This window comes from Rhinatrema bivittatum, chromosome 1, assembly GCF_901001135.1.
Source record: "Rhinatrema bivittatum chromosome 1, aRhiBiv1.1, whole genome shotgun sequence".
NCBI classification, from domain to species: Eukaryota; Metazoa; Chordata; class Amphibia; order Gymnophiona; family Rhinatrematidae; genus Rhinatrema; species Rhinatrema bivittatum.
This window is the reverse complement of record NC_042615.1, coordinates 819,397,666-819,424,559: the sequence shown is the minus strand read 5'-3', so window position 1 is coordinate 819,424,559 and position 26,894 is coordinate 819,397,666. Positions and strand designations below refer to the sequence as shown.

Genomic DNA, 26,894 nt, shown 5'->3' with positions numbered 1-26,894 from the left:
CATCTTTTTGCAATGGTTATTGTTATGTTGTAAACCGAGGTGATTTGTAACTTGTTACATGAATATCGGTATATAAAAGTGCCAAATAAATAACATAAATAAGGAGACATCCTCTGCCCTTTCATCCCCATTAGTAGCAGGGACCTTGTTTACATCCCAAACAGCAGAAGGCCCAAAAGCTATGCTAGTATCCCAGCCACACTCTAAGTTTCGATTATATCTAGAAAGGTATAGCCAGAATCCTAGTATCCATGCCAGAGAATCTTCCTGTTGGGGGAAGTCTGAGGTTTTATGTAAACCATTGGCCCACCTTTACAGTTCAGGCACCCCTAAATTTATACGAGACACCTTTGCAGTTCAGAAAACAGGAACCATAAAGGTGTTTTGTATACATTTATGCTTATTTGTTTCTGTACAATAACAATAAACCACTTTTGAGATGTATTGATCAGTTATTTATCTTTAGCCGCACATTACTCACATTGTATAATCTGAAAAGGATACAGATTATACCCCTTGGAATCCCCACCAAATTGCATTTCGAGAAGCTCTTGATTTACTTCTCAACATCAGGAACTGCTGAAAAGGAGCTTGCTTCCCTCTTATTTATCAATTAATTTATTTTATTTGTTTGATTTATTACCTGCCTTTTTGAATGTGAAATAACACTTAAGGTAGGGTACAACAGTGATATGGCTACATAAAATCTGGGTATATGCAGCTTGATATTGAAAAGGTACCTAACAATTTTACTATACTTTGTCATTATTACTACCTACTTTAGATAAGCTTGTGTGGTTAATATGTATTTAACAGTGCAGTAAATTATATACTCATTTCAATCAAATACTATGTTTCAGCAGCATTGCCAAGGCACTAAAGTAGTTTTTAATTCATGCTTCTATAGGGAAAGAGTTTGTCATTAAAGGCTTGATGGAAAAACCAAGCTTTTCATGTTCCCTGAAGTGGGAGTAATCATTTACTTTGCAGAGCTTTTGCAGGAGGGAGTTTCATAGGGCAGGTGTCGCTTCCAAAAATGATCTATTCTTTTGATTTCTTTTGTTGTCTGTATTGTAACGAGGGCTTTGTCTGAGGGTCACGTATAGAAGACAGTCTTTCTGTCTCTATACGTGAGAAGAGACGGCTGAGGGGGGGGGGATATGATAGAGGTGTTTAAAATCATGAGAGGTCTAGAATGGGTAGATGTGAATCAGTTATTTACTCTTTCGGATAATAGAAAGACTAGGGGGCACTCCATGAAGTTAGCGTGTGGCACATTTAAAACTAATCAGAGAAAGTTCTTTTTTACTCAACGCACAATTAAACTCTGGAATTTGTTGCCAGAGGATGTGGTTAGTGGAGTTAGTATAGCTGTGTTTAAAAAAGGATTGGATAAGTTCTTGGAGAAGTCCATTACCTGCTATTAATGAAGTTGACTTAGAAAATAGCCACTACAATTACTAGCAACGGTAACATGGAATAGACTGTTTTTGGGTACTTGCCAGGTTCTTATGGCCTGGATTGGCCACTGTTGGAAACAGGATGCTGGGCTTGATGGACCCTTGGTCTGACCCAGTATGGCATGTTCTTATGTCGAGTATTTTGATTTATCTCTTCTTAGAGCCTTGATCAATGTCAGCGATTTGAATTTGGATCTCTAGGGGACTTGGAGGCCAGTGCAGTTTGTATATAATTAGTGTGATATTTTGTGCAGTTTGTATCTTAACAGCCTTGCAGCAGAGTTTTGAATTATCTGGAATTTATGGTGGGCCTTAACTGTAAGATCCTTATATGGGACATTATAATAAACCAGGTGTGTGGTTTTTATTGCATGGACTACCGTGATTAGATTCTTCTCATTGACAGGGTGGAGTTTTTGTAAACTCTGGGTTTGTCGGCGCATGGTTAATTCCAAGTCTAACAGGACTCCAAGGCTCTTTTTTTTTTTTTTTTTTTTTTTTTACTGTTTTTAGCTGGAGCTTGGGTGCTCTGAATGGAATTTTCAGATCAAGGACTTTGAATGTGTGTGTTGTATCCATAGAATCTCAGTTTTGTTTGGATTTATTTATTTATTTATTTATTTATTATTTTTGTTATACCGAATTTCAAGACAAGAATCACATCAACCCGGTTTACAATTAACAATGTGTGTAAAGCAGAGGGTAACATAGTAATCAATATTCCAAATTCGAACTTCAAAAACAGTAAACAATAGAAGGGATGTGAGAAAGTTACAATAAAACAGGGAGAATTAACTTGGATCTGGAAAAGGGGGGAGATAACTGAGCAGTGTAATCTTTACATTGCAGACAATTGCATAGTTGTATAGCAAGAATGAATCTATATGATACAGTTGTGTAGCATGATAATAAGGTGCTGAGTATGAGTGTGAAGTTGGTGGTTTATTTCAATCCAATTTTTGAATAAGAGTTAGTGCTGTTGGGTGGTGGTTTTAATCTAGGCCTGGGAATGCTTTTTTAAAAAGCCAAGTTTTTAGTCTTTTCCTAAATGTTAGTGTGCAGGGTTCTTGTCTCAAGTCAGGTGGGATAGAGTTCCATAGAGGTGGACCTGCTGAGGAGAAGGCTCTTAGACTGAGAGATTTATGTTGGTAGGTTTTGACATGTGGAACCTGTAGTGATTCTTTGTAGGATTCCCTGATGGGTCTGGTGGATGTGTGTTTTTTAAAGGGGATTTGTAGGTCGAGCTGAGTGTGATGGTGGATGGCCTTGTAGATGATAGTGATGGATTTGTAGATGATTCTGTAGTGAATCGGTAACCAATGAAGGTCTTTGAGGATTGGGGAGATATGGTCGATTTTCCTGGAGTTTAAGGATTCTGGCTGCTGTGTTCTGTACCATTTGTAGTGGCTTGGTATATGAAGCTGGGAGGCCTAGTAGTAGTGAGTTGCAATAATCTAGTTTGGAGAAGATTATTGCTTGCAAGATTGTTCTAAAGTCCTGAGCGTGGAAAAGCGGCTTTATTCTTTTCAGAATATGTAATTTGTGGAAGCAGTCTTTGGTGGTTTGGTTAATGAATGGTTTGAGGTTAAGACGGTTGTCTAAGATGGCTCCTGGGTCTCTTATGTAGGCGGTTTGAAGGAGGGCTGGTGGTTTTGAATGTGTGTTGTTGTTTTCCTGTGTTATGAGCAGGTATTCCGTTTTAGAAGCATTAAGGACTAGGTTTAGGCTGGTGAGGAGGTGTTTGATTTCTAATAAGCAATTATCCCAGTATTCCATTGTTTTCGTGATGGATTCTTTTATAGGGATAACAATCTGAACGTCGTCAGCGAAGAGGAAGTGTTTCAGGCTTAGTTTTGTTCGCAGTTGACATAGTGGGAGCAGGTAGACATTAAAAAGCGTGGGTGAAAGTGAACCTTGCGGTACCCCTTGGGTGGAAGGGTGATATTGGGATTCTGTATTATGAATTTTGACCCTATATCCTCTGTTCTCCAGGAAGGTTTTAAACCAAGATAGTGTAGCACCTGTCACTCCTATGTTTACCAGCTGTTTTAGAAGGAGGTAGTGGTTGACTGTATCAAAGGCCGCCGAGAAGTCGAGGAGGATTAATAAAAATGCTTGGCCTTTATCAATTCCGGAGAGGAGGAAGTCAGTTAGTGAGAGGAGTAGCGTTTCGGTGCTTGCGGCTTTGCGAAAACCATATTGATTTGGAGACAGAATACTGTGGTCCTCCAAGTAGTTGGAAAGTTGCGTGTTCACCAGTCTTTCCATAACTTTGGCTATGAATGGGAGGTTGGAAATGGGGCGAAAGTTGTTAGGATCGCATGCATTTAGATTCGGTTTTTTTAGAAGGGGTTTGATTGAGGCTGTTTTTAGGTCATCTGGGTAGATACCCTGGGACAGGGAACAGTTTATGATTTCGGCTAGGGTTTTTGATATAGTATCCGGGATGAGAAGAAGCATTTTGGAAGGGATTTAGTTGGTTTATTGTTTAGTCCTTTCTTGTATAGCTGTAAGGCATGTACTTAAACTTTTTTTTATAGCTGTTTTTTGGGTATGATCCATCAACATAGATGTATGCTTTTACACTGAAGGTTTTGATTAGCTGTGTAAGAGGTTTTAAGTAAATGTTGAAAAAGACTGGAAATAGTATAGAGCTGTGCTAATGGCTTCTTGGCCAAGCGGGCTATGAAGAACAATAAATGAGAATGAGTGGCTGGTCAAGAGCACATCTCAGAGATTCCTTAGAATCAACCAGCAAAACTATTGTATTGGAGTTGCTAGGGTTCATCATAAATTATTTCAAATACCCCACGAGTATGTCCTCTGAATTGAAATTTATAGAAGCTCTACTAGATATGACTAAAGTGAAAGCTTTCTTCAACAAGAAAGTATCATCACACTGATATGTATAGTGAAATAAATGAAAGCAGGTATTGGCATGGCACTCGTTGAGGTTGTTGGATCTTTATAGCATCAACCGTATGATCACTCCTTTGGCATGTCTCTATCTGAGACAAACCCAATGGACCCTATGATCTTAGAGGACTCAAACCACTTAGGAACTTTGGGACAGCATCCAGGTCACTCAGAAGCTAAAGGACTCTCTCCTGGTGGCTGATTTGATCAAAACTGGCCAGAGGAATCTCAGTTCAGATTCATCCACCTCAAATTGTTCTAACAGATACATCCAGCCTGGGCTGTGATGCTCATGGACAGGGGTTTCATACCCAGAACAGTTGGTGTGCTCATGGAAAGCTCCAGCACATAAATTTCCTAGATCTATGAGATATACTTTAAAGTCTTTCAGAAATTAATTGGCCAACAAAATTGTCCTCCTTCAGAGAGACAATCAGATAGCTATGTTTACATAAACAAATAGAGAGGAGCAGGCTTGTACTTAAGTGTGAATAAGTTTTCAAGATGTGGGCTTAGACCATTTTCAAGGAATGATTTAAGGTCATGTACGTGGTAAGCTAGGAGAATGTTCTCCAGACAGGATGAGTTGGATCCTGGAATCACACAAATGGTTTCTTGAATGGGAAGTAACAAATCAGATATTCTATAAATGAGGAGCACAAGTAAATCTGTTTGTATCTCCTCTAAACAGTGAGATCCTTAATCTCTGCTTCAGAAGGAAACTCAAGTCAAAACAGTTTTGGATGATGTCTTGTTAGATTGGGGATGAGGTCTTCAGTATGCTTAGTCTCCAATTCCTGTCGTGGCTAAAACTTGGCTAAAACTCTGAAGTGACTGCAGGGATGTGGGTGGGTATGGGAAAAAGACCATGAATAGCCTAGTGGTTAGAGCAGTGGGCTGTGAACCAGGAGACCAGGGTTTGAGTCCCGCTTTCGCTCCTTGTGAACTTGGGCAAGTCACTTTACCCTCCATTGCTTCAGGTACAAACTTATATTGTAAGCCCTCTGGGGATAGGGAAATACCTACAGTACCTGAATGTAAACTGATGTGATATCTCAGATCGAATGTCAGTATATAAAAAATAATAAATAAATATTGACTGTTGGACTGTTGGATTTGACCATCAAGGACCCAGTCTAGTTGGGGAATTCCCCAACTCTTATCATTCAGAACCAAAATGGTGGGAGGTCTCCATTAAATGACCTATGAGGAGAGGTTGAAGGACCTTAATATGTATACCCTGGAGAAGAGGAGGATCAGGGGAGGTATGATACAGACCTTCAGATACTTGAAAGCTTTAATGATGCATGATCAACAACAAACCTTTTCCTTGGAAGGAAATCAGTAGAACTAGGGGCCATGAGCTGAAACTCTAGGGAGGATGTCTCAAATCAATGTCAGGAAATATTTCTTCATGGTGAAGGGTGGTGGATGCCTGGAATGCCCTTCTGGAGGAGGTGGTGAAAACAAAAAAGTGAAAGAATTCAAAGGTGCTGTTATATCATCGAGGTGTTTGGATTCTCAGGGGCAACAGTGATGGTATCTCCTACAGGGAGGAGCCCCGTAGGGACTGAAGCTCCGGGCTAGACTCAGATGCACAAACACAGAGAATATATCTTTTATTATACAGCTAGTATGGTCCACCAGAGGTGGCAGTAGAGAGTAGATTAGATAGCAGCAGTCTGTGATCCTTGGCGTAGGAGACCCGTCCCACAATGGTGGTGTAAGGCCCCGATGCAGATGTCCAGTAAGGCACTGTAGGAGAGACAGACTGGCAGATGTTATAATACACTCCCTCGTAGCTGAGTAGATAGAGTTCCCAATGAGCAGTAGAGAGAGGGTAGGTATTAACAAGTCTGTAATCCTCGGCAGAGGAGACCAGTTCCACAATGGTGGTGTAGGGCCCGATGCAGATGGACAGACTGGGAGAAGTTGTACTCACTTTCTGTAGCTGATAGGTAGTGTTCCAGCAGGTTGAATAATTGGTAGCAGGCACCAGGATAGAGACACAGGCCCTCGAGGAGCGAGTACCTGTATTTAGGATAGGTACCTGGAAATAAGCAAAGGGCCCCTGAGGAGCGGGTAACCAGGTTAGTAGAACCCCGGAGGGTGAAGGTGGCTTCCAGCAGAGTAGAAGCGGCAGAGCAGCTTCAGACCGGAGCAAATCCAATCTGTTGCTAACTCGGCGAGAGTCAGCAAATGGGCAACCTTTTGAATACGGAAGCAGTGACGTCACTCAAGGGGGAGACACCCTTCCGAGATTCGCGCCAACACTGCTACAAGATGTGTGGCATGCGCGCGCCCTAGGAGGCCTCAGGTCAACATGGCAGGATGCCGCACCAAAGCCGCTCCAGGAAAGCCGGAGGGTGCGGCAAGGAGACGCTACGGACGCCATTCTCCCAAGGCTGGAGGAGAAGGCTGAAATAGAGGTGAGGCATGTCGGGCGAAGCCGTCTGAGACCAGACGCAACAGGGGCATGGGATAAACATTGTGGATTCCTAATGGCTAGAGAATGGAAATGAAGAAAAGAGTGCAAGGGGGTAACTTGCTGGTGCGGCAGTTACTACTCTTAGCCAATAAGCCTTCAGGTTCTTGATGCAACTACATGATAGCTCTCTACTTCAAAGGTAGGGGAAAAAGGGGAATTGGATTCAAACAGTGACCAACAAAGGCCCTGATTTTTACAGTCTGGGGAAAAAAGTATGGGGGTAACTTGCTGATGCAGCAGTTACTACCTTTAAGCAATAAGCATGATACTTTGTTGCAACTCCAACATTGCTCTCTGCTTCAACAGCAAGGCATAACAGGGAATTGGATTCAACAGCAAGCAACGAGGGCCCTAACTTTTATGGTGTGGGAAACAGATAAACATGGGGATAACTGGGAATTCGATTCAGACAGCAACAAATGACGGCCCTGACTTTTACGTTCTGGGAAATTGATAAGCATGTGGGTAACCTGCATAGCAGATACTACCATAAGCTTGATGGGCAGACGGGATGGACCATTTGGTCTTTTTCTGCTGTCATTTCTATGTTTCTGTGGATCCTTTTAGAGATATATAGGACACACAGAAATAAATTGGAGTTACAGACTTCCTATATTAATGCCCATGAGCAGAAGGATAGATTAGACAAGCACTTTAGGCTTTATCTTCAGACCTCTTATGTTGTTGTATTGTATCCTCAATTCTCCGAATTATCTTGTGCTGGGTCAATAGCAGCTGCATGCACAAATCCACTCCAGGTATTGCCAACTTAGAAAGCCTTAGGGGGAGTCCTGCATCAGGATTGCAAGGTCACAGAGGTTATTGTCCCAAGCATGCACCTGTGATAATCAATCCTCCACACTCTAAGCAAGTCAGATGTTCCTGCTATCCACAAAGATTATGTATAAGCTGGAAGAGCCTGTCCTTGATAGCTTAATGATCTTCAGGCATATCACTGTGGACAGCATTAACATTTGGCCCTGGGTGTGTCATGATGAGTGTGGTGGAGAATCCCACATAGAAACCATTTGCCTAATTGTCACGTGTACGTTTATATATTTGAAAGTATACTCACAGAAATAAAATATGCATGCATATGTGTGCATACATATCAAATAGCGCACACATGTAGGCGCTATCAGCCTTTTTGATATCATGCAGGCATATGTAATACAATACCTGCAGCCATTAAAACATAGGTGTGAATATGCGCGTGTGGTATCAAATAGGCTGAATGCTCCTACATGTGCGCCCTATTTCATATGTACGTGCACATTTGCACGCAAATCCTGCTTCCATCATGTAAATGGGCCAGTGAGGTAGCCAATTTCCCACTACTATTACCTTTCTCCCTAACACACATGATTTACAGAAAAAGGGCAGGTAAGAAAAGTATTTTTTTTGACACAGCAGGGCTGTGTAGGGGTATGTGAGAAAAGCCCATGTTTTATCACTTGTGATGACAATTTCTTTCCAATCTACTGCACAAAAAAGTGGTGTTATTTCCAACGTTAAATCCCATGTTAGTGTGCGTTAAATTTTTGCAACATATGGTGGGAGCCCCTCCTTTGCATAAAAGCTAGCTTTTGCATACTCATTCTAAAATTTGCATAAAGACAAACAATGGGATAAACCATGCATTTATTGCATGTTATATCCCTTTTATAGGGTGATGAGGCCCTAATGCAATTTTATGAATGAACCTATTAGATTGTAAACCTTTGGGGGACAGGGAAATCCTTACTATGCCTGAATTTAATTCTGTGAGCTACCAATGAAAAGGTGTGACATAAATCTAAAACAAATGGCAATTCACACACACAATCTCCTCGGGGAAGCACAGATGAGAATATGGGAGCCTTCCCCTTTTCTATGCTGCTATGAAGGCGGACACTATATATTATATCCTAGATAAGTCAATTACATATCCCCTCCCGTTGCCCCTTGGAGTTTAAAAAAAAAAAAAAAAAAAAAAAAAAGGTCTTGCTTTAGATATATTTTACAACTGAAGGGGCATTAGGGTGTGCATGCCTATGCAATGCCGGCCATGCTCAAGCACAAAAGAACACCAGTTCCAGGCAAGCAATTTTGCTATAATTTGTGGCTTTTATATACCGAACTTCGTAAAGAAACATCAGATCGGTTTACAATAGAACTTCAAAAATCAGCAACAAGAGCTTTACATAGAACTTATAAGAGAACAGTGAATAAAACTACAAAAATTAGAAACGAGGCTTAATATAGAAACTTAGCTAGTAGTTATTGGTAAATATAGATAACATTGGGAGAAATGTTTGGGTGCGGAAGCAGGAGGGAAAGATTGGGGGGAGGGGGGAAGGGGGGGAAAGAAGAATTGCACAGATGGCAAGGATCTATTTACAAAATATACATTTGTGTGGTTATATAAATCATGACATAATAGTTAAGTTTACAAGATAAATGCGATTGTGAGATTTATAATGTGACACAAGCTGGCTTCTATGATTTTCCATGGAAAGAAAATAATTTTCTTTACACAAGATACAATGGGAGACTCGCCAGGCGTACTTGTACTCTAAACTAGATTAAAGATATTCAGGGAAAAGGCATTTGGGAGACAAAACCCACATTTATGAAGCTGAATTGCTAATTAGGCATAGGAAGGTGAGATGGAGAAGATCTGAGAAAGGAAAGCATAAGAGAAATCCAGCTTTTTGTTCTGAATTTCTGCATTTGAGCCCTTGCAGGTTCTTTTGAAAGAGATATTTGGTGAAAGTCAATATATGACTGGCTCCCTCTAAGAAGCTGAAAATAGCTGAGGGTAAATCAACACTGTATGTTATGGCACTATTGTATGTATCAAAAAGAGGTTTGAATTTCCTTTCTCCTCCCACCCTCAACCCCCATCTAATCCAATAATCTCTGAGGGAGGAAACACAGAAGTTCCCAGATTTTATGATGTCCCAGGTACCCTGATAATTTTTGGGTGTGAGGGGATTTTCCAATTTTACATGTTTCAGTTTAGATTTGTATTGTTTGCTAGTAGATTTGAATGCATTGAAATTTACAGTGGCATGAAGTTTGTAGGTAATTAAGCAGACAGCAATAACTCTTCAATTATTCCTTAAGTATTTCCAGTAATGCAACTCAAACCTTAGTGGGAAAAGCAATTTATGTTGCAGTACAAAACAAGTATATTGACTTGATTTCCTCAAGTGTATTGACAAAAAATGTGTTTGTATAAAGTGTACTTCTTGTGGCATAGGAGAAGCAGGTTGAAAATATTTAAATCTGTTCCATGGACATGATTATTTCACTGAAGCATTTGTTTTCACTGAAGCATTTGAATTGCTAGAGTAGTTATTGAAAATTAGTAACATTAAGACATTTATATAAGTTAAATGGCATCTTAAATTTTCACATCCATTCTTTCTTTCAGTAAACTTGTATTTGCTTGAAGGTATAGGAAGTTATGTTGAATTTTTTCTAAAATAGTGTAAATGAGGATCTGGAACTTTAGATGTATTTGTTACAACTTTGACGTGGGATTATATTGTGAAACTGATTTTAAAATGGAATTAAATCTGCATGTAAAGAGAGAATGACTGATCTCTGTTGTTGCTGTAGATATCCCAGAGGAAGAAGCCAGATATTGGACCAAAAAATTGGAACAAATAAATGCCATGGGAGACAGTAAGGAGGTAAGTATATTTTTATTTTATTTTAATAGAAATAAAAGCAGTGGGAATGTTGTGAATGGTGCAATTGTAAAGCACCAGTTTTTGAAAAGATTTTCTGAAGATTGCTGAAGATATCTAGACTGAAGATATCTAGACTGAAGATAGTTTGCTCATCCTTTTGAAGAATTGGCCAAAATTAAAGAAGGTCTTACCTCTACATGCTCATGCCCCCGCTTCCTCAGAGGATCCCAAAAGAGCAGCAGATGAGTTCAGATAGCATAAATTCTGGAATTTGGACTTTGGAATTATGACTCCACCATATTCTTTCATAGCATTGATAGTAAATTAAAATCCCATAGATAAGACTTGCCATACTGAGTTAGTCCAAAGGTCCGTTAAGCCCAGCACCCCGTCTCCAACAGTGGCCAATCTAGGTCACTCTACCTTATTAATGATTAATGGATTTTTCCTCCAGGAACATAGAAGAGTACATAGAAGAGCATAAGAACTTGCTATAGTGGGTCAGACTGAGGGTCTATCAAGCCCAGTATCCTGTTTCTAAGAGTGGCCAATCCAGATATCAAGTACCTGGCAAGATCGCAAACAGATCCCATGCTGTTGTCTTGGATTGATAAGTAGTGGCTATTCCATAGGTCTGCTTGGTTAATAGTTAATTGACTTCTCCTCCAGGAACTTGTCCAAACCTTTATTTTAAAACCCAGCTATGCTAACTGCCTTAACCACATGTTCTGGTTATAAATGTTAAGAGTTTATTTGTAAGAGAATTGAGTTGAGTAAGAGAATTTTTTCCAATTTGTTTTGAATGTGCTACTTAGTAATGTCATGGAATGACCCTAATCCTTATGTTTTTTGAGAGTCAATAACAGATTTAAATTTATCCATTCTAATCCACTCATGATTTTATAGACCTCTATTATATCCCTCCTAAGTCGACTCTTCTCCAAGATAAACATAAACAATCACTTTAGCCTTTCCTCGTAGGGGAGCCGTTCCATCCTCTGTCATTTTGATTGCTCTTCTCTGTACCTTTTCCAATGCAACAGTATCTTTTTTGAGATGTCGACCAGAACTGCACACAGTATGGCCTAGGTGCAGCCTCTCCATGTAGCGATACAGAGGCATTATGACATTCGCTGTGCAATGGCTGAAAGTTTTGACAGAATAATCTAACCCTGGGCAGGCAGAGTTCCACTGAGCAGTGGAAGATATGGAGGAATGTGAGATACATCTTATCCACTCCATGTATGAAGCTTACACTGCGGCCAGAACTTTGGCTTCTTCTATAGGAGCAAGAAGGCTCACATAGATAGAAACATAGAAACATAGAAATGATGGCAGAAGAAGACCAAACGGCCCATCCAGTCTGCCCAGCAAGCTTCACACATTTTTTTCTCTCATACTTATCTGTTTCTCTTAGCTCTTGGTTCTATTTCCCTTCCACCCCCACCATTAATGTAGAAAGCAGTGATGGAGCTGCATCCAAGTGAAATATCTAGCTTGATTAGTTAGGGGTAGTAGGGGTAGTAACCGCCGCAATAAGCAAGCTACACCCATGCTTATTTGTTTTACCCAGACTATGTTATACAGCCCTTATTGGTTGTTTTTCTTCTCCCCTACCGTTGAAGCAGGGAGCTATGCTGGATATGCTTGAAGTATCAGTTTATTCTTCTCCCATGCTGTTGAAGCAGAGAGCCATGCTGGATATGCATCGAAAGTGAAGTATCAGGCACATTTGGTTTGGGGTAGTAACCGCCGTAACAAGCCAGCTACTCCCCTCTTTGTGAGTGCAAATCCTTTATTCCACATTTCCTCTTGCTGTTGAAGCTAGAACGATGTTGGAGTCACAGTAAGCATGTGTACGTTTATTGAATAAGGGTATTGTCTCCAGGCAGAAGCCATCATTCTGGCGAGTCATCCACTCTTCATTGGCGGCCTCTTGACTTTATGGATCCACAGTGTTTATCCCACGCCCCTTTGAAGTCCTTCACAGTTCTGGTCTTCACCACATCCTCCGGAAGGGCATTCCAGGCATCCACCACCCTCTCCGTGAAGAAATACTTCCTGACATTGGTTCTGAATCTTCCTCCCTGGAGCTTCAAATCGTGACCCCTGGTTCTGCTGATTTTTTTCCTACGGAAAAGTTTTGTTGTTGTCCTTGGATCATTAAAACCTTTCAAGTATCTGAAAGTCTGTATCATATCGCCTCTGCTCCTCCTTTCCTCCAGGGTGTACATATTTAGATTCTTCAATCTCTCCTCGTACGTCATCCGATGAAGATCCTCCACCTTCCTGGTCGCCCTTCTCTGTACCGCTTCCATCTTGTCTTTGTCTTTTTGTAGATACGGTCTCCAGAACTGAACACAGTACTCCAGGTGAGGCCTCACCAAGGACCTGTACAAGGGAATAATCACTTCCCTTTTCTTACTCGATATTCCTCTCTCTATGCAGCCCAGCATTCTTCTGGCTTTTGCTATAGCCTTGTCGCATTGTTTCGCAGACTTCATATCATTAGACACTATCACCCCAAGGTCCCTCTCCTGCTCCGTGCACATCAGCCTTTCCCCCCCCATCGAATACAGTTCATTCGGATTTCCACTCCCCATATGCATGACTTTGCACTTCTTGGCATTGAATCTCAGCTGCCATATCTTCGACCACTCTTCCAGTTTCCTTCGATCCCGTCTCATTCTCTCCACTCCTTCCGGCGTGTCCACTCTGTTGCAGATCTTAGTGTCATCCGCGAAAAGACAAACCTTGCCTTCTATCCCGTCCACAATGTCGCTCACAAAGATATTGAACAGGACCGGTCCCAACACCGATCCTTGCGGTACACCACTTAAAACCGCTCTCTCTTCAGAGAAGGTTCCATTTACCATCACACATTGTCTTCTGTCCGTCAACCAATTTGCAATCCAGGTCACCACCTCGGCACTCACTCCTAAGCTTCTCGTTTTATTCACCAGTCTCTTGTGCGGAACCGTGTCAAAAGCTTTGCTGAAATCCAAGTATATGATATCTAGCGCTCTTCCTCGATCCAATTCCTTGGTTACCCAGTCAAAAAAGTCAATCAGATTTGTCTGACAGGATCTTCCCCTGGTGAATCCATGTTGCCTCTGGTCCATCAATTCTCCGGACTGTAGATAGTTCACTATTCTCTCTTTCAGCAGTGACTCCATTACTTTTCCCACCACCGAAGTGAGGCTGACTGGTCTGTAGTTGCCAGCCTCCTCCCTGTTCCCACTCTTGTGAAGCGGGACCACCACCGCTCTTCTCCAATCACTCGGCACCACTCCCGTTTCTAGGGATCTATTGAACAGGTCACACAGCGGAGCTGCCAGAACATGATTGTGAGTGGTGTTCATGTCTGTCTGTCTGTCTGGCAGATGTACCCTGTACAAGAAGCAGCTTATTTGGGGATAAAGTACAGGAGATAGTGGCTTTGATTAAAGATTACCAATCCACCCTTCAATTGTCAGCAGTAGCGAGGAACCGACAGACCACAAACTGAAAGCATTACTTCAGGTATCCATTGATTTCTTCTTTTCAATGTCATCAAGCTCCTCCCTCTCCAGCAGCTGTCCTCTACACATAGATAGAGGGAAAGTGTCAATCAAAGGCCCAGCATTAGTCGCAATGAAAACCTGGTTCCAGTTTTTGATATATTATTATTATTATTATTATTTTTATTATACCGAGTTTCATGATAGTAATCACATCAACCCGGTTTACAATTAACAATGTGAGTAAAGGCAGAGAGTAACAAAGTAAAGAACATTTCCCAATTCAACATCAAATATAGTATGAAACTTAAAAAATATAACAATATTTAGGATGTGAGAAAGTTACAAAAAACAAGGATAAATAACTAGGATATGAAAGGGGAGGAAATTGAAGAACGACTTGAGGCCTGCCTTCTGTGGTGGGGGGGAAGATCCAGTCCTTTCTTCCAGAATGGATCCACATCAACAAAGACTGGTGGGTCTTGAAAATTATGGAATATTGCTAATACTTGCATTTTTCTCACCCTCCTTTGTCCTGAACACTCTCGATCTGCTTAACTGCAACTGGCAGGTAGCATCACTTCAACAGAAGGTGATTGAACTTATTCCTTCCCAGGAATGTATCCAGGGATTCTCACAGGACAAGCAGGATGGTAGTCCTCACATATGGGTGATATCATCAGGATGGAGCCCAATCACAGAATACTTTTGTCAAAGTTTCTAGAACTTTGTCTGGCACCTACTGAGCATGCCCAGCAATGCACTGACCCTGCATCCAGCAGGGGTCCCCCTTCAGTCTCTCTTTTTCCACGCAGCAGTAGCCACACAGGTTAAGGAGCTCTCTTGAGATTCCTGTCAGGAATTTTCCTCACGGAATGTCTTTAAAAATCTTCAAAAAATTCTACCCTATAGGGGTCCCCCTATTGATATCTGTACTCCGTGGTTGAAAGGTAAGGTTGTTCCTTCTTTGCGGTCAATTCCCATTGAGTTTTCTCTTCAGGGCCTACTGGCCATTGACCGCACCGCGGCTAAATTTTTGTCGAAGCCATGGCGTCTGGTTTTTGTCGGTGCCCCTCTGACTATGTCCATCACAGACACACACAGTTTGTGTTTTGTGCTTGGGGTCCGACCAAGCACAATTCTGGTCGCCGCATCTCAAAAAAGATATAGTTGCGATGGAGAAGCTACAGAGAAGGGCAACCAAAATGATAAAGGGGATGGAACAGCTTCCCTATGAGGAAAGGCTGAAGAGGTTAGGGCTGTTCAGCTTGGAGAAAAGACGGCTGAGGGGGGGATATGATAGAGGTCTTTAAGATCATGAGAGGTCTTGAACGAGTAGATGTGACTCGGTTATTTTCACTTTCGAATAATAGAAGGACTAGGGGGCATTCCATGAAGTTAGCAAGTAGCACATTTAAGACTAATCGGAGAAAATTCTTTTTCACGCAACGCACAATAAAGCTCTGGAATTTGTTGCCAGAGGATGTGGTTAGTGCAGTTAGTGTAGCTGGATTCAAAAAAGGTTTGGATAAGTTCTTGGAGGAGAAGTCCATTAATGGCTATTAATCAATTATACTTAGGGAATAGCCACTGCTATTAATTATATCAGTAGCATGGGATTTTCTTAGTGTTTGGGTAATTGCCAGGTTCTTGTGGCCTGGTTTTGGCCTCTGTTGGAAACAGGATGCTGGGCTTGATGGACCCTTGGTCTGACCCAGCATGGCATGTTCTTATGACCATGATACCCTAACTTGCACCAAATGTGCCCAAATGATGCCGAAGGGCCGCAAAGCCCGTTTGGAGAAGATGGAGTTTCTTTTTCATTCAAAACTCCTGACTCCATCGACCGCTTCGACTTCGTCTGAGCCAGTGCCATCGACTTCTCATCAGCAATGAGACACCGGTGCTATCCGACCGGTATCGACTACTCCGAAGGTGTTGACTTCTTCCTCTTTGCATCAAGAAAAGGACTGAGGAGAACATCGTGAAAAGCGTCGACACCGGCATCAGAAGGCTCAGTCCGCCGAACCTGGCAAGTCCTTGTCATCGGTGTTGACAGAGCCACCGAAAAGAAATCCCATCCAGAAAAGGCCCCATCCTCTGCGACTGTGTAACCAAGGCGTTCCCCACCTTCATCGGTGCCGGGAGCCGCGACTCCACTTTCACCGGTGGACCCTCCGGCTACGCCAGTGCTGCCTCCTACTCCGGTGCTGGGGTTTGATGCCCCAGGCTTCTGCGAGGAATTGGATCAGATGATCCAAGAGGCCATCAGTAAAGCACTGCACGGCTTCCAGCCTCCATCGATGCCGATACCGGTGCCCGAGCCGGTCACCGATCCGATTCCCATGGCGATCGCACCGCTACTGGGTAGATTGGATGCGTTGCTCGGTGCCCTTCTACCGCTGGAACTGAAAACACTGGTATGTCCTCTTCCTTCAATGCCAATACCTGTGTCATTAGAAGACGAAGAAACACAGATACCCATACCGCCTTCTGGAATTATGCCACCAACTCATCCATCGATGTCGCCAGTTCCGTCGGTGCCTCCATCGATGCAGTCAGTGGCACCTCCGATGCCATTGATGCCTTGGCCTGATCCTTAGGGATTAACGCCTTTTCTCCCTTCTCAAGATCCTCAGAGAGCTCGTGATCAACCTTATGATCCTTGGACTGATGATTCTTCCCAGGATACAGATGATCTGCCTTCAGAGCCCTCTCCCCCTAAAGAGAGAAGGCATTCTCCTCCAGAGGATCTGTCCTTTATTAACTTCATTAAAGAAATGTCTGAAACAATTCCATTTCAGCTTCAGACAGAAGAAGATTCAAGACACAAGATGCTGGAAGTACTCCAGTTTCTTGATGCTCCTAAGGAAATCATGTCAATTCCCATTCATGAAATCCTAATTGACCTGCTAAAGAGGAATTGGGAGCATCCAGGTTCAGTTCCGCCTGTCAACCGTAAGACAGATGCCACCTATCTTGTGTGTCAGCTCCTGGGTTTCAAAGATCACAACTGGATTATCACTCTATGGTTGTGGAATCAGCCCAGAAAAAGGCTCGATCTTCCAAACCTCATTCCTCCATACCTCCAGGAAAGGAATAGAAATCCTTTGATGTTTTTGGCAAACGGGTTTTTCATGGCTCAATGCTTATATCTCGCATTGCTTCTTACCAGGTGTACGTGACCCAGTATAACAGAAACCTTTTTAAGAAGATATAGGATTTCTCTGAATCTCTATTTGTTTAACAGCTTTTCTATACCGATATTAATCGACACATCATATCGGTTTACATCAACAATAAGGTGAAAATTACATAGAACAGGGCTGGGGCAGAGGATATAACAGTTATAAGGCAAGGTAGAGGGAAAAAATAGAAGATAACTAAGTGGTTACAGATTAACATACTGTAAACCTATGAAACCTATTTACATATTAACATATAATACATAGTGACATATTATACATGGGCGATTTCACTGAGCGGGTGGGAAGGAACGTACAGGGATGGAGCTTAAGGGAAGAGGGGATGTGGCAGGGGATAGTATAGAGGAGACTAGTCTGGGTATGCAAGGTGGAAAAGCCATGTTTTTAGCTTTTTTCTGAATTTGAAGGTGCATGGCTCAAGACGGAGGTTAATGGGCAGCGCATTCCAACATGCTGGGCCAGCAATAGATAGGGCGCGTTCTCTTGTCGATGTGAGACGGGCATTCTTAAGAGATGGGATGTGCAGGGTGCCTTTAAGGTTTGTTCTGGTAGGGCGGGAGGATTGTGTGGTTTGGAAGGGCTCATTAAACCAGATGGAGTTGATTTTGTAGATGGATTAATGAATTATAGTGAGGGTTTTGAATAGAATGCGTGAGGGAATGGGGAGCCAATGGAGGTCCTTTAGGATGGGGGTTTTATGGTCGAATTTACGAGCATTCATGATGATTCTGGCAGTGGCGTTTTGAAGCATTTGGAGGGGCTTAATTGTGGTGAGAGGAAGGCCCAAAATTGGTCTACCTGACCAATTCCAGGATGACCTTAATGCTCTAGCTCAGAAAGGCCTGGATGCTGGTAAGCATGAGGTCCGCGCTGCGTACAATATATTTGACACTGCCTCTAGGGTATCTACAGCGGGGATTAGTGCAAGAAGGTGGGCCTGGTTGAAATTCTGAGACCAGAGGTACAGGACAGGTTGGCTGACCTGCCATGTGCTGGGGATAATCTCTTCGGAGACAAAATTCAGGATACTGTGGCGCAGCTCAAGGACCACCATGAAATGCTGTCAACTTTCTTCAGTGCCTGATGAGTTCTCATCCACCTCCAAGAGGACATTCAGATGAGACGCTAAGTGTTCGGCCTACAAACCAAGAAGGTATTATCCTCCGGCTTCCTGAGGTCGCCCTTCCAAGCCTTATCAAAAAGGTCAGTCCCGACCTCAGAAGACCCAACCTGCTCCTCAGCCAGGACCAGCGTCAGGGTTTTGACTCCTTCCTGGACAGCATAGGCCAACCTCCTTTTCCATCAGTACCAGTCGGCGGCTGGTTGTGCCATTTCACCAACACTTGGCACACAATCACCACCGATCAGTGGGTACTTGCAGTAGTCATTCAGAGTTACCACCTCAACTTCCTGACTGTACCGGCAGACTCCCCACCTAGACGTGGGGATCATCCGACCACTCTCTCCTTCTGAAACAGGAGGTATCAACCCTCCTCCAGTCCGGGCAATAGAACCAGTGCCCCCTCTCCCAACGGGGGCAGGGGTTCTATTCCCAGTATTTCCTCACCCCAAAAAATTCAGGTGGCGTACGTCCAGTCCTGGACCTTCGTGCACTAAACAAGTATCAGCAAGGAGAGAAGTTCAAGATGGTAACCTTGGTGTCTCTACTTCCTCTTCTTCAAAAAGGAGATTAGCTATCCTCTCTAGATCTCCAGGGCGTATACACACACATCTCAATTATTCCATCTCATCGCAAATGCTGTGCGCCGCAGGACCCTGGTTTAAAAAGTTTTTCCGGGCTCCACCCGATGACGTCTGTGAAAGGTCACGCCCCCTCTCTCTCCCTGCGACAGCATGGCCTTCAGGGAAACCAGCAGCAGCGAATCTCTCTGGGGTCTTTACTGCGGGTAGGGCTCTCCTTCCCTCCTGCCCTAAACGCCGTAGGACCCTGGTTTAAAAAGTTTTTCCGGGCTCCACCCGATGACGTCGGCGAAAGGTCACGCCCTCTCGGCGACAGCGTGGCCTTCAGGGAAACCAGCGGCAGCAGCAGCGAATCTCTCTGGGGTCTTTACTGCGGGTAGGGCTCTCCTTCCCTCCTTCCCTCCTTCCCTCCTGCCCTAAACGCCGCAGGACCCTGGTTTAAAAAGTTTTTCCGGGCTCCACTCGATGATGTCAGCGAAAGGTCATGCCCACTCTCTCTTCCGGCGACAGCGTGGCCTTCAGGGAAACCAGCAGCAGCGAATCTCTCTGGGGTCTTTACTGCGGGTAGGGCTCTCCTTCCCTCCTGCCCTAAACGCCGCAGGACCCTGGTTTAAAAAGTTTTTCCGGGCTCCACTCGATGATGTCAGCGAAAGGTCACGCCCCCTCTCTCTCCCGGCGACAGCGTGGCCTTCAGGGAAACCAGCAGAGGCGAATCTCTCTGGGGTCTTTACTGCGGGTAGGGCTCTCCTTCCCTCCTCCTCTCATGATTTTAAACACCTCTCTCATATCCCCTCTCAGCCGTCTCTTCTCCAAGCTGAAAAGTCCTAACCTCTTTAGTCTTTCCTCATAGGGGAGCTGTTCCATTCCCTTTATCATTTTGGTCGCCCTTCTCGGTACCTTCTCCATCGCAATTATATCTTTTTTGAGATGCGGCAAACAGAATTGTACACAGTATTCAAGGTGCGATCTCACCATAGAGCGATACAGAGGCATTATGACATTTTCCGTTTTATTCACCATTCCCTTTCTAATAATTCCCAACATTCTGTTTGCTTTTTTGACTGCCACAGCACACTGAACCGATGATTTCAATGTGTTACCCACTATGACGCCTAGATCTTTCTTGGGTAGTAGCACCTAATATGGAACCTAACATTGTGTAACTATAGCATGGGTTATTTTTCCCTATATGCATCACCTTGCACTTGTCCACATTAAATTTCATCTGCCATTTTGATGCCCAATTTTCCAGTCTCACAAGGTCTTCCTGCAATTTATCACAATCTGCTTGTGATTTAACTACTCTGAACAACTTTGTATCATCTGCAAATTTAATTACCTTACTCGTCGTATTTCTTTCCAGATCATTTATAAATATATTGAAAAGTAAGGGTCCCAATAGAGATCCCTGAGGCGCACTCCCTTCCACTGAGAAAATTGTCCATTTAATCCTACTCTCTGTTTCCTGTCTTTTAGCCAGTTTGTAATCCACGAAAGGACATCACCACCTGTCCCATGACATTTTATTTTTCCTAGAAGCCTCTCATGCTTTCTGAAAATCCAAGAACACTACATCTACAGGTTCACCTTTATCCGAATGTTTATTATCTCCTTCAAAAAATTGAAGCAGATTTGTGAGGCAAGACTTGCCTTGGGTAAAGCCATGCTGACTTTGTTCCATTAAACCATGTCTTTCTATATGTTTAGAATACTTTCCACTATTTTTCCTGGCACTGAAGTCAGGCTAACCGGTCTGTAGTTTCCCGGATAGCCCCTGGAGCCCTTTTTAAATATGGGGGTTACATTAGCTATCCTCCAGTCTTCAGGTACAATGGACGATTTTAATGACAGGTTACAAATTTTTACTAATAGGTCTGAAATTTTATTTTTTAGTTCCTTCAGAACTCTGGGGTGAATACCATCCGGTCCAGGTGATTTACTACTCTTCAGTTTGTCAATCAGGCCTACCTCATCTTCTAGGTTCACTGTGATTTGGTTCAGTCCATCTGAATCATTACCCATGAAAACCTTCTCCAGTATGGGTATCTCCCCAACATCCTCTTCAGTAAACACCGAAGAAAAGAAATCATTTAATTTTTTCCGCGATGGTCTTATCTTCTCTAAGTGCCCCTTTAACCCCTCGATCATCTAACGGTCCAACTGACTCCCTCACAGGCTTTCTGCTTCGGATATATTTTAAAAAGTTTTACTGTGAGTTTTTGCCTCTACGGCCAACTTCTTTTCAAATTCTCTTAGCCTGTCTTATCAATGTCTTACATTTAACTTGCTAACGTTTAAGCATTATCCTATTTTCTTCTGTTGGATCCTTCCAATTTTTGAATAAAGATCTTTTGGCTAAAATAGCTTCATCACCTCCCCTTTTAACCATGCTGGTAATCGTTTTGCCTTGTTTCCACCTTTCTTAATGTGTGGAATACATCTGGATTGTGCTTCTAGGATGGTATTTTTTTTAACAATGACCATGCCTCTTGCACACCTTTTACTTTTGTAGCTGCTCCTTTCAGTTTTTTTCTAACCATTTTTCTCATTTTATCAAAGTTTCCCTTTTGAAAGTTTAGCACGAGAGCAGTGGATTTGCTTACTGTCCCCTTTCCAGTCATTAAATCAAATTTGATCATATTATGATCACTATTGCCAAGCGGCCCCACCACCGTTACCTCTCTCACCAAATCCTGTTCTCCACTGAGAATTAGATCTAAAATCACTTCCTCTCTCGTCTGTTCCTGAACCAATTGCTCCATAAAGCTATCATTTATTCCATCCAGGAGCTTTATCTGTCTAGCTTGTCCCGATGATACATTTACCCAGTAAATATTGGAATAATTGGAGTCTCCCATTATTACCGCACTATCAGTTTGGTTAGCTTCCCTAATTTCTCTTAGCATTTCACTGTCCGTCTCACCATCTTGACCAGGTGGACGGTAGTATACTCCTATCACTATAGTCTTCCCCAAAACACAAGGGATTTCTACCCATAAAGATTCAATTGTGCATTTAGTCTCATGCAGGATGTTTATTCTGTTGGACTCTATGCCATCCTGGACATAAAGCACCACACCACCTCCTAGGTGCTCCTCTCTGTCATTGCGATACAATTTGTACCCCGGTATAGCACTGTCCCATTGGTTGTCCTCTTTCCACCATGTCTCTGAGATGCCCATTAAGTCTGTCATCATTCACTGCTATACATTCTATTTCTACCATCTTACTTCTTAGACGTCTGGCATTAAAATACAAACATTTCAAAGTTTGTTTTTTGTTTGTATTTTCATTCTGCTTTTTAATTGATAGGTATAAGTTAGAATTTTTTTTAGCTCAGGTGAGTTTTTAGTTACAGGCACTTGGACTACTTTTCTTATTATTGCAACCTCACTGTCGGGATGCCCTAATTCTAATGTATCATTAGTATCCTTTGAAGATACATCTCTCCGAACCATGCACTGCTGAGTGACTGTCGGCTTTCCCCTTTGTTCTAGTTTAAAAGCTGCTCTATCTCCTTTTTAAAGGTTAGCGTCAGCAGTCTGGTTCCACCCTGGTTAAGGTGGAGCCCATCCCTTCGGAAGAGACTCCCCCTTCCCCAAAAGGTTCCCCAGTTCCTAACAAAACTGAATCCCTCTTCCTTGCACCATCGTCTCATCCACGCATTGAGACTCCGGAGCTCTGCCTGCCTCTGGTGACCTGCACGTGGAACAGGGAGCATTTCAAAGAATGCTTCCCTGGAGGTCCTGGATTTAAGCTTTCTACGTAAGAGCCTAAAATTGGCTTCCAGAACCTCCCTCCCACATTTTCCTATGTCGTTGGTGCCCACATGTACCATGAAGGCCTGCTCCTCCCCAGCACTGTTTAAAATCCTATCTAGGTGAAGCGTGAGGTCCGCCACCTTTGCACCAGGTAGGCATGTTACCAGGCGATCCTCATGCCCACCAGCCACCCAGCTGTCTACATTCCTAATAATCGAATCACCAACTATGACGGCCGACCTAACTCTTCCCTCCTGGGCAGTAGGCCTCGGGGACATATCCTCGGTACAAGGTGCTTGCTTTGAGCTTTCAGCAAAATGTCACAAAATGCTAACTGTTGTGGCTGTACTGCCTCATCGGAAAGTTTGCCTGTTCCCATACCTGGATGATTGGTGATGGGTCCATCTCCATCAGAAGTCCTGGAGTCTCTAAATGACTGTTCAGCTTCTCCAGTCCATGGGATTCCTGATCAACTTCTCCAAGTCCAACTTGTTCCTTTCTCAGAGGATTCAGTTCATAGGAGCCGGGATAGACTCCTTCAGGTTAAACTTTTTCAATTGAAAGAGTTGTATTGTTGATGGGGCTTGTGAGGTCTCTTCTGCAGCAGGGCTGGACATCAAAGAAGTGTCTTGGTTCTCCTCAGTCACGTGGCTATGGTGGTGCATGTAGTTTTTCTGACTTATCTCCACATGTGGTGTCTTCAGTGGGTCCTCTGAGGCCAGTGGGACCAGCTCTATCAGCCATTACCCCACTAAATCTCTGTATCTCCTGAGTTGAGTCATCCTTCAGTGGTGGATGAACCCAGAGTTCTAAAGGTAGGTCATCTGCTTCATGTTCTAGCACATCAAGTGAATCTTTTAACTGGTGCCTCCACCAAGGTGTGGAGTGCAGATTGGTGCTGGTGGACATAGTAACATAATACCAGACATAATAACTTAGTAATGATGGTAGAAAAAGACCAAATGGCCCAGCAAGTTTCTTATGGTAATAACTGTGCTCTGTGCAGGTTCCCCCCAATTTCTGTTAAGGGTAGTAATTGCTGCTTTGTGCATGTTAACCCTAAGCCTTATATTAAGGGTACTGATATTAGCAATCAAAACCAAACAATTGCCAAACCCATAACAAAATTACTGTTAGCAATAATTTTATAGAGCGAGTAACCTTCTTGATAATTCAGACAATGCTGCTTGAATGTGCTTTGCTTTGGACTTTGAGATAGAAGCAATCCTGTACTTTTCCCCTAATGTCTATGTACATCAGCACCCCATACCGTAAAAGTCAATTTCCCAGTGTTGGCTGTCATCTGAATCCAGTTCCCTTATTCCCTTGGGCAATCTTGAAAGACTCTGAGGTGTGAAACCTCCATTTGAGCCTCTCCACTCCTGCGATCTCCGCTATCTCACCTGGAAAGTAATTTTTCTTCTCGCTATAACATCTGCTCACAGAGTTAGAGTTACAGGCATTAGTCACCTACCCGCCTTACACTAAAATTCTACATGAGAGAGTGATCCTTCGTACACTCACTAAGTTTTTACCAAAGGTAGTGTCGGAATTTCATCTTAATCAGTCCATCATATTACCTACTTTCTTTCCAAGGCCCCATTCAAACCCAGGGGAAAAGGCTCTACATTCCCTGAACTGCAAACGTGCCCTAGCCTTTAATCTGGAGCGCATGTCAGCCCACAGGAAGTCCACTCAATTATTTGTTTCTTTCGATAACATCAAATTGGGAAATCCAGTTGGAAAACATACCCTTTCCTCCTGGTTGGTGGACTGTATCTCCTTTTGCTACCAGCAAACAGGCATTCTGCTACAAGACCGTGTAAAAGCACACTCTGTTAGGGCCGTGGCAACCTCAGTGGCACACCTTTGTTCGGTGCCACTTATTGATATTTGTAAGGCTGCGACCTGGAGTTCTCTCCATACCGTCACAGCCCATTATTGCTTAGATAAGGCTGGCAGACAAGATTCCATTTTTGGCCAGTCTGTTCTACGCAACTTATTTTCAGCTTAACTACCCAACATCCTACCAGCGACCTGTTTAGGGTTTTCAGGATGCCCTACTAACCAAATTCACCCCTGTTGTTGTGCCTGTTGCACATCTTTGGGTGCATTTGGTGCATTGCTCGGGCATCCTCAGCTCGCTACTCACCCATATGTGAGGACTACCATCCTGCTTGTCCTGTGAGAAAGCAGAGTTGGTTACCTGTAACAGGTGTTCTCACAGGACAGTAGGATGTTAGTCCTCACGAAACCCGCCTGCCACTCCGCAGAGTTGGGTTCGCTTGCGATTTGTTTTATTTTTCGCACGTACTTCTTGCTATACACAAGACTGAAGGGGGACCCCTGCTGGATGCAGGGTTAGTGCCATGCTGGGCATGCCCAGTAGGTGCCAAAGTTCTAGAAAGTTTGACAAAAGTGTTCTGTGATTGGGCTCCATCCTGATGATGTCAACCCATATGTGAGGACTAACATCCTGATGTCCTGTGAGAACACCTGTTACAGGTAAGCAACTCTATCTCTGTGCCATTACAGCATATCACCAACAAGTGGCAGAGGCTCCAAATCTCTTGCTACTCGCTAGTATAAAATTTAATGAAATGGTTGTGATATTCTAAGCTTCTAGTCAGTTAAACCTTCAATGCCTTGAGACTTCAATGTAGTCCTTCCTCAGCTCATGAATCTTACCTTCATCTTTCTTAAGTTGGTGGACTTTAAAGTGTTTCTTGTAGCTGTCACTTTGGATCACATATCTGTAGCTTTTTTGCACGCTTGCCTAAGATTCCTTCCAAAAGTGGTGTCTGCTTTCCAAATCAACCGAGCTATTATGTTAACTACTTTCTTTCCAAGATCACATGAGCACAAAGGAAAAATAGGCTCTTTGTTCCTTTGACTGCAAGAAAGTTCTGGCGTGCTACCTAAGGGCTGGATTCATCATTCTTTGCAGAGTGATGAATCCCGCAAAAAAGGGGGCGGGGGTGGGGTGGGACTGCGAATGGCCGCAGGTGTTAGCACTGCGGTGGTGCGATTTCGCCGGCTGTAATCTGGCCGGCTGCAGCCTTTTGCACGAATAGCGACACCGTAAAAGGTGTTATTCGCCGCACTACTGCTGGAGATAATGTTCCTCACATTATCTCCAGCAGCAGTGCCGCGGCTTACTCCTCCCCCTCCCCTCCCCGACTCCTCCCCTCCAGCTAATTTACATCCTATCGCACGTGATAAACCTTTAGTAAATAACCCCCTAAGTGAGGAAAAAGTAGAAATGTTACACAAATATTCAGTGTCCACTGAAGAGGACCTTGGAGAAAGACTGCTTATGGTTGGTAAGGGTACATATGAAAATGAGATAGACGACACTATTTACAGAAGAGTATATTTGTGTGGAGCTTATAAAACTAAATGTTGATTAAGTCATGTTTGGATGAGCTATATCCTAGGACAGGGGTGGTGAATGCCTGTCCTCAAGAGTCACAAACAGGCTATATTTTCAGGATATCCACAATGAATATGCATGAGGCAGATTTGTATGCTTTGCCTCCATTGAATGTAAATATATATATCATGCATATTCCTTATGGATATTCTGAAAACCTGGCCTGTTTGAAACTTTTGTGGACTGGAATTGGCCACTCCTGTCCTAGGATACTAAGGGAGCTCAGAGAGGTTCTAGTGGGTCTGTTGAAGGACCTAGTCAATAGATCATTTATTTATTTATTTATTTATTTATTTATTTATTTAAGTTTTTTTATATACCAACATTCAAGACGGTAGTCCCATCATGCTGGTTCACAAGAAACAGGGGTGCAATAAACTTTACAATTTGAACAATGGTGCAGAAAAGCAGTTACATGTAACAGGGAATCAATAACTTGGAGTAAGAAGGAAAATGAAGATCAGATAATTATATATATATATATATAATAACATTATAAGAGGTGGCTATTAATGCTATTACTGGCGAAGTATGTTGATTGAAGGGAGTTAAGTAATGTTGGAGTTAGGATAATGGAAACGGAAGTGGTGTGACGGGATTGGGGAATGGCAGCTGTGGACTCTCTTTACAAAGGTGGTAACAGGAGGTCGGAAACTACAGGCTTTCACCTTGGTGGTTGGAAAATTTAATGGAGTCTCTGCTGAAGTAAGGGATAGTGAACTATCTACAATCCAGTGGGTTGCAGAATC

General features: G+C 43.0%; 1 protein-coding gene across 4 annotated transcripts in view; it reads left to right on the top strand.

Moving 5' to 3' along the window:
* Nucleotides 1-26,894, top strand: part of UNC13B (unc-13 homolog B) — a 1,232,326-nt gene that overhangs the window by 175,522 nt on the left and 1,029,910 nt on the right. For all 4 annotated transcript variants that reach the window (XM_029581856.1, XM_029581857.1, XM_029581864.1 and 1 more), the window contains one exon: nt 10,471-10,544. In XM_029581856.1, coding sequence (XP_029437716.1) covers nt 10,471-10,544 — 74 coding nt within the window. The remainder of the gene's footprint in view (nt 1-10,470; nt 10,545-26,894) is intronic.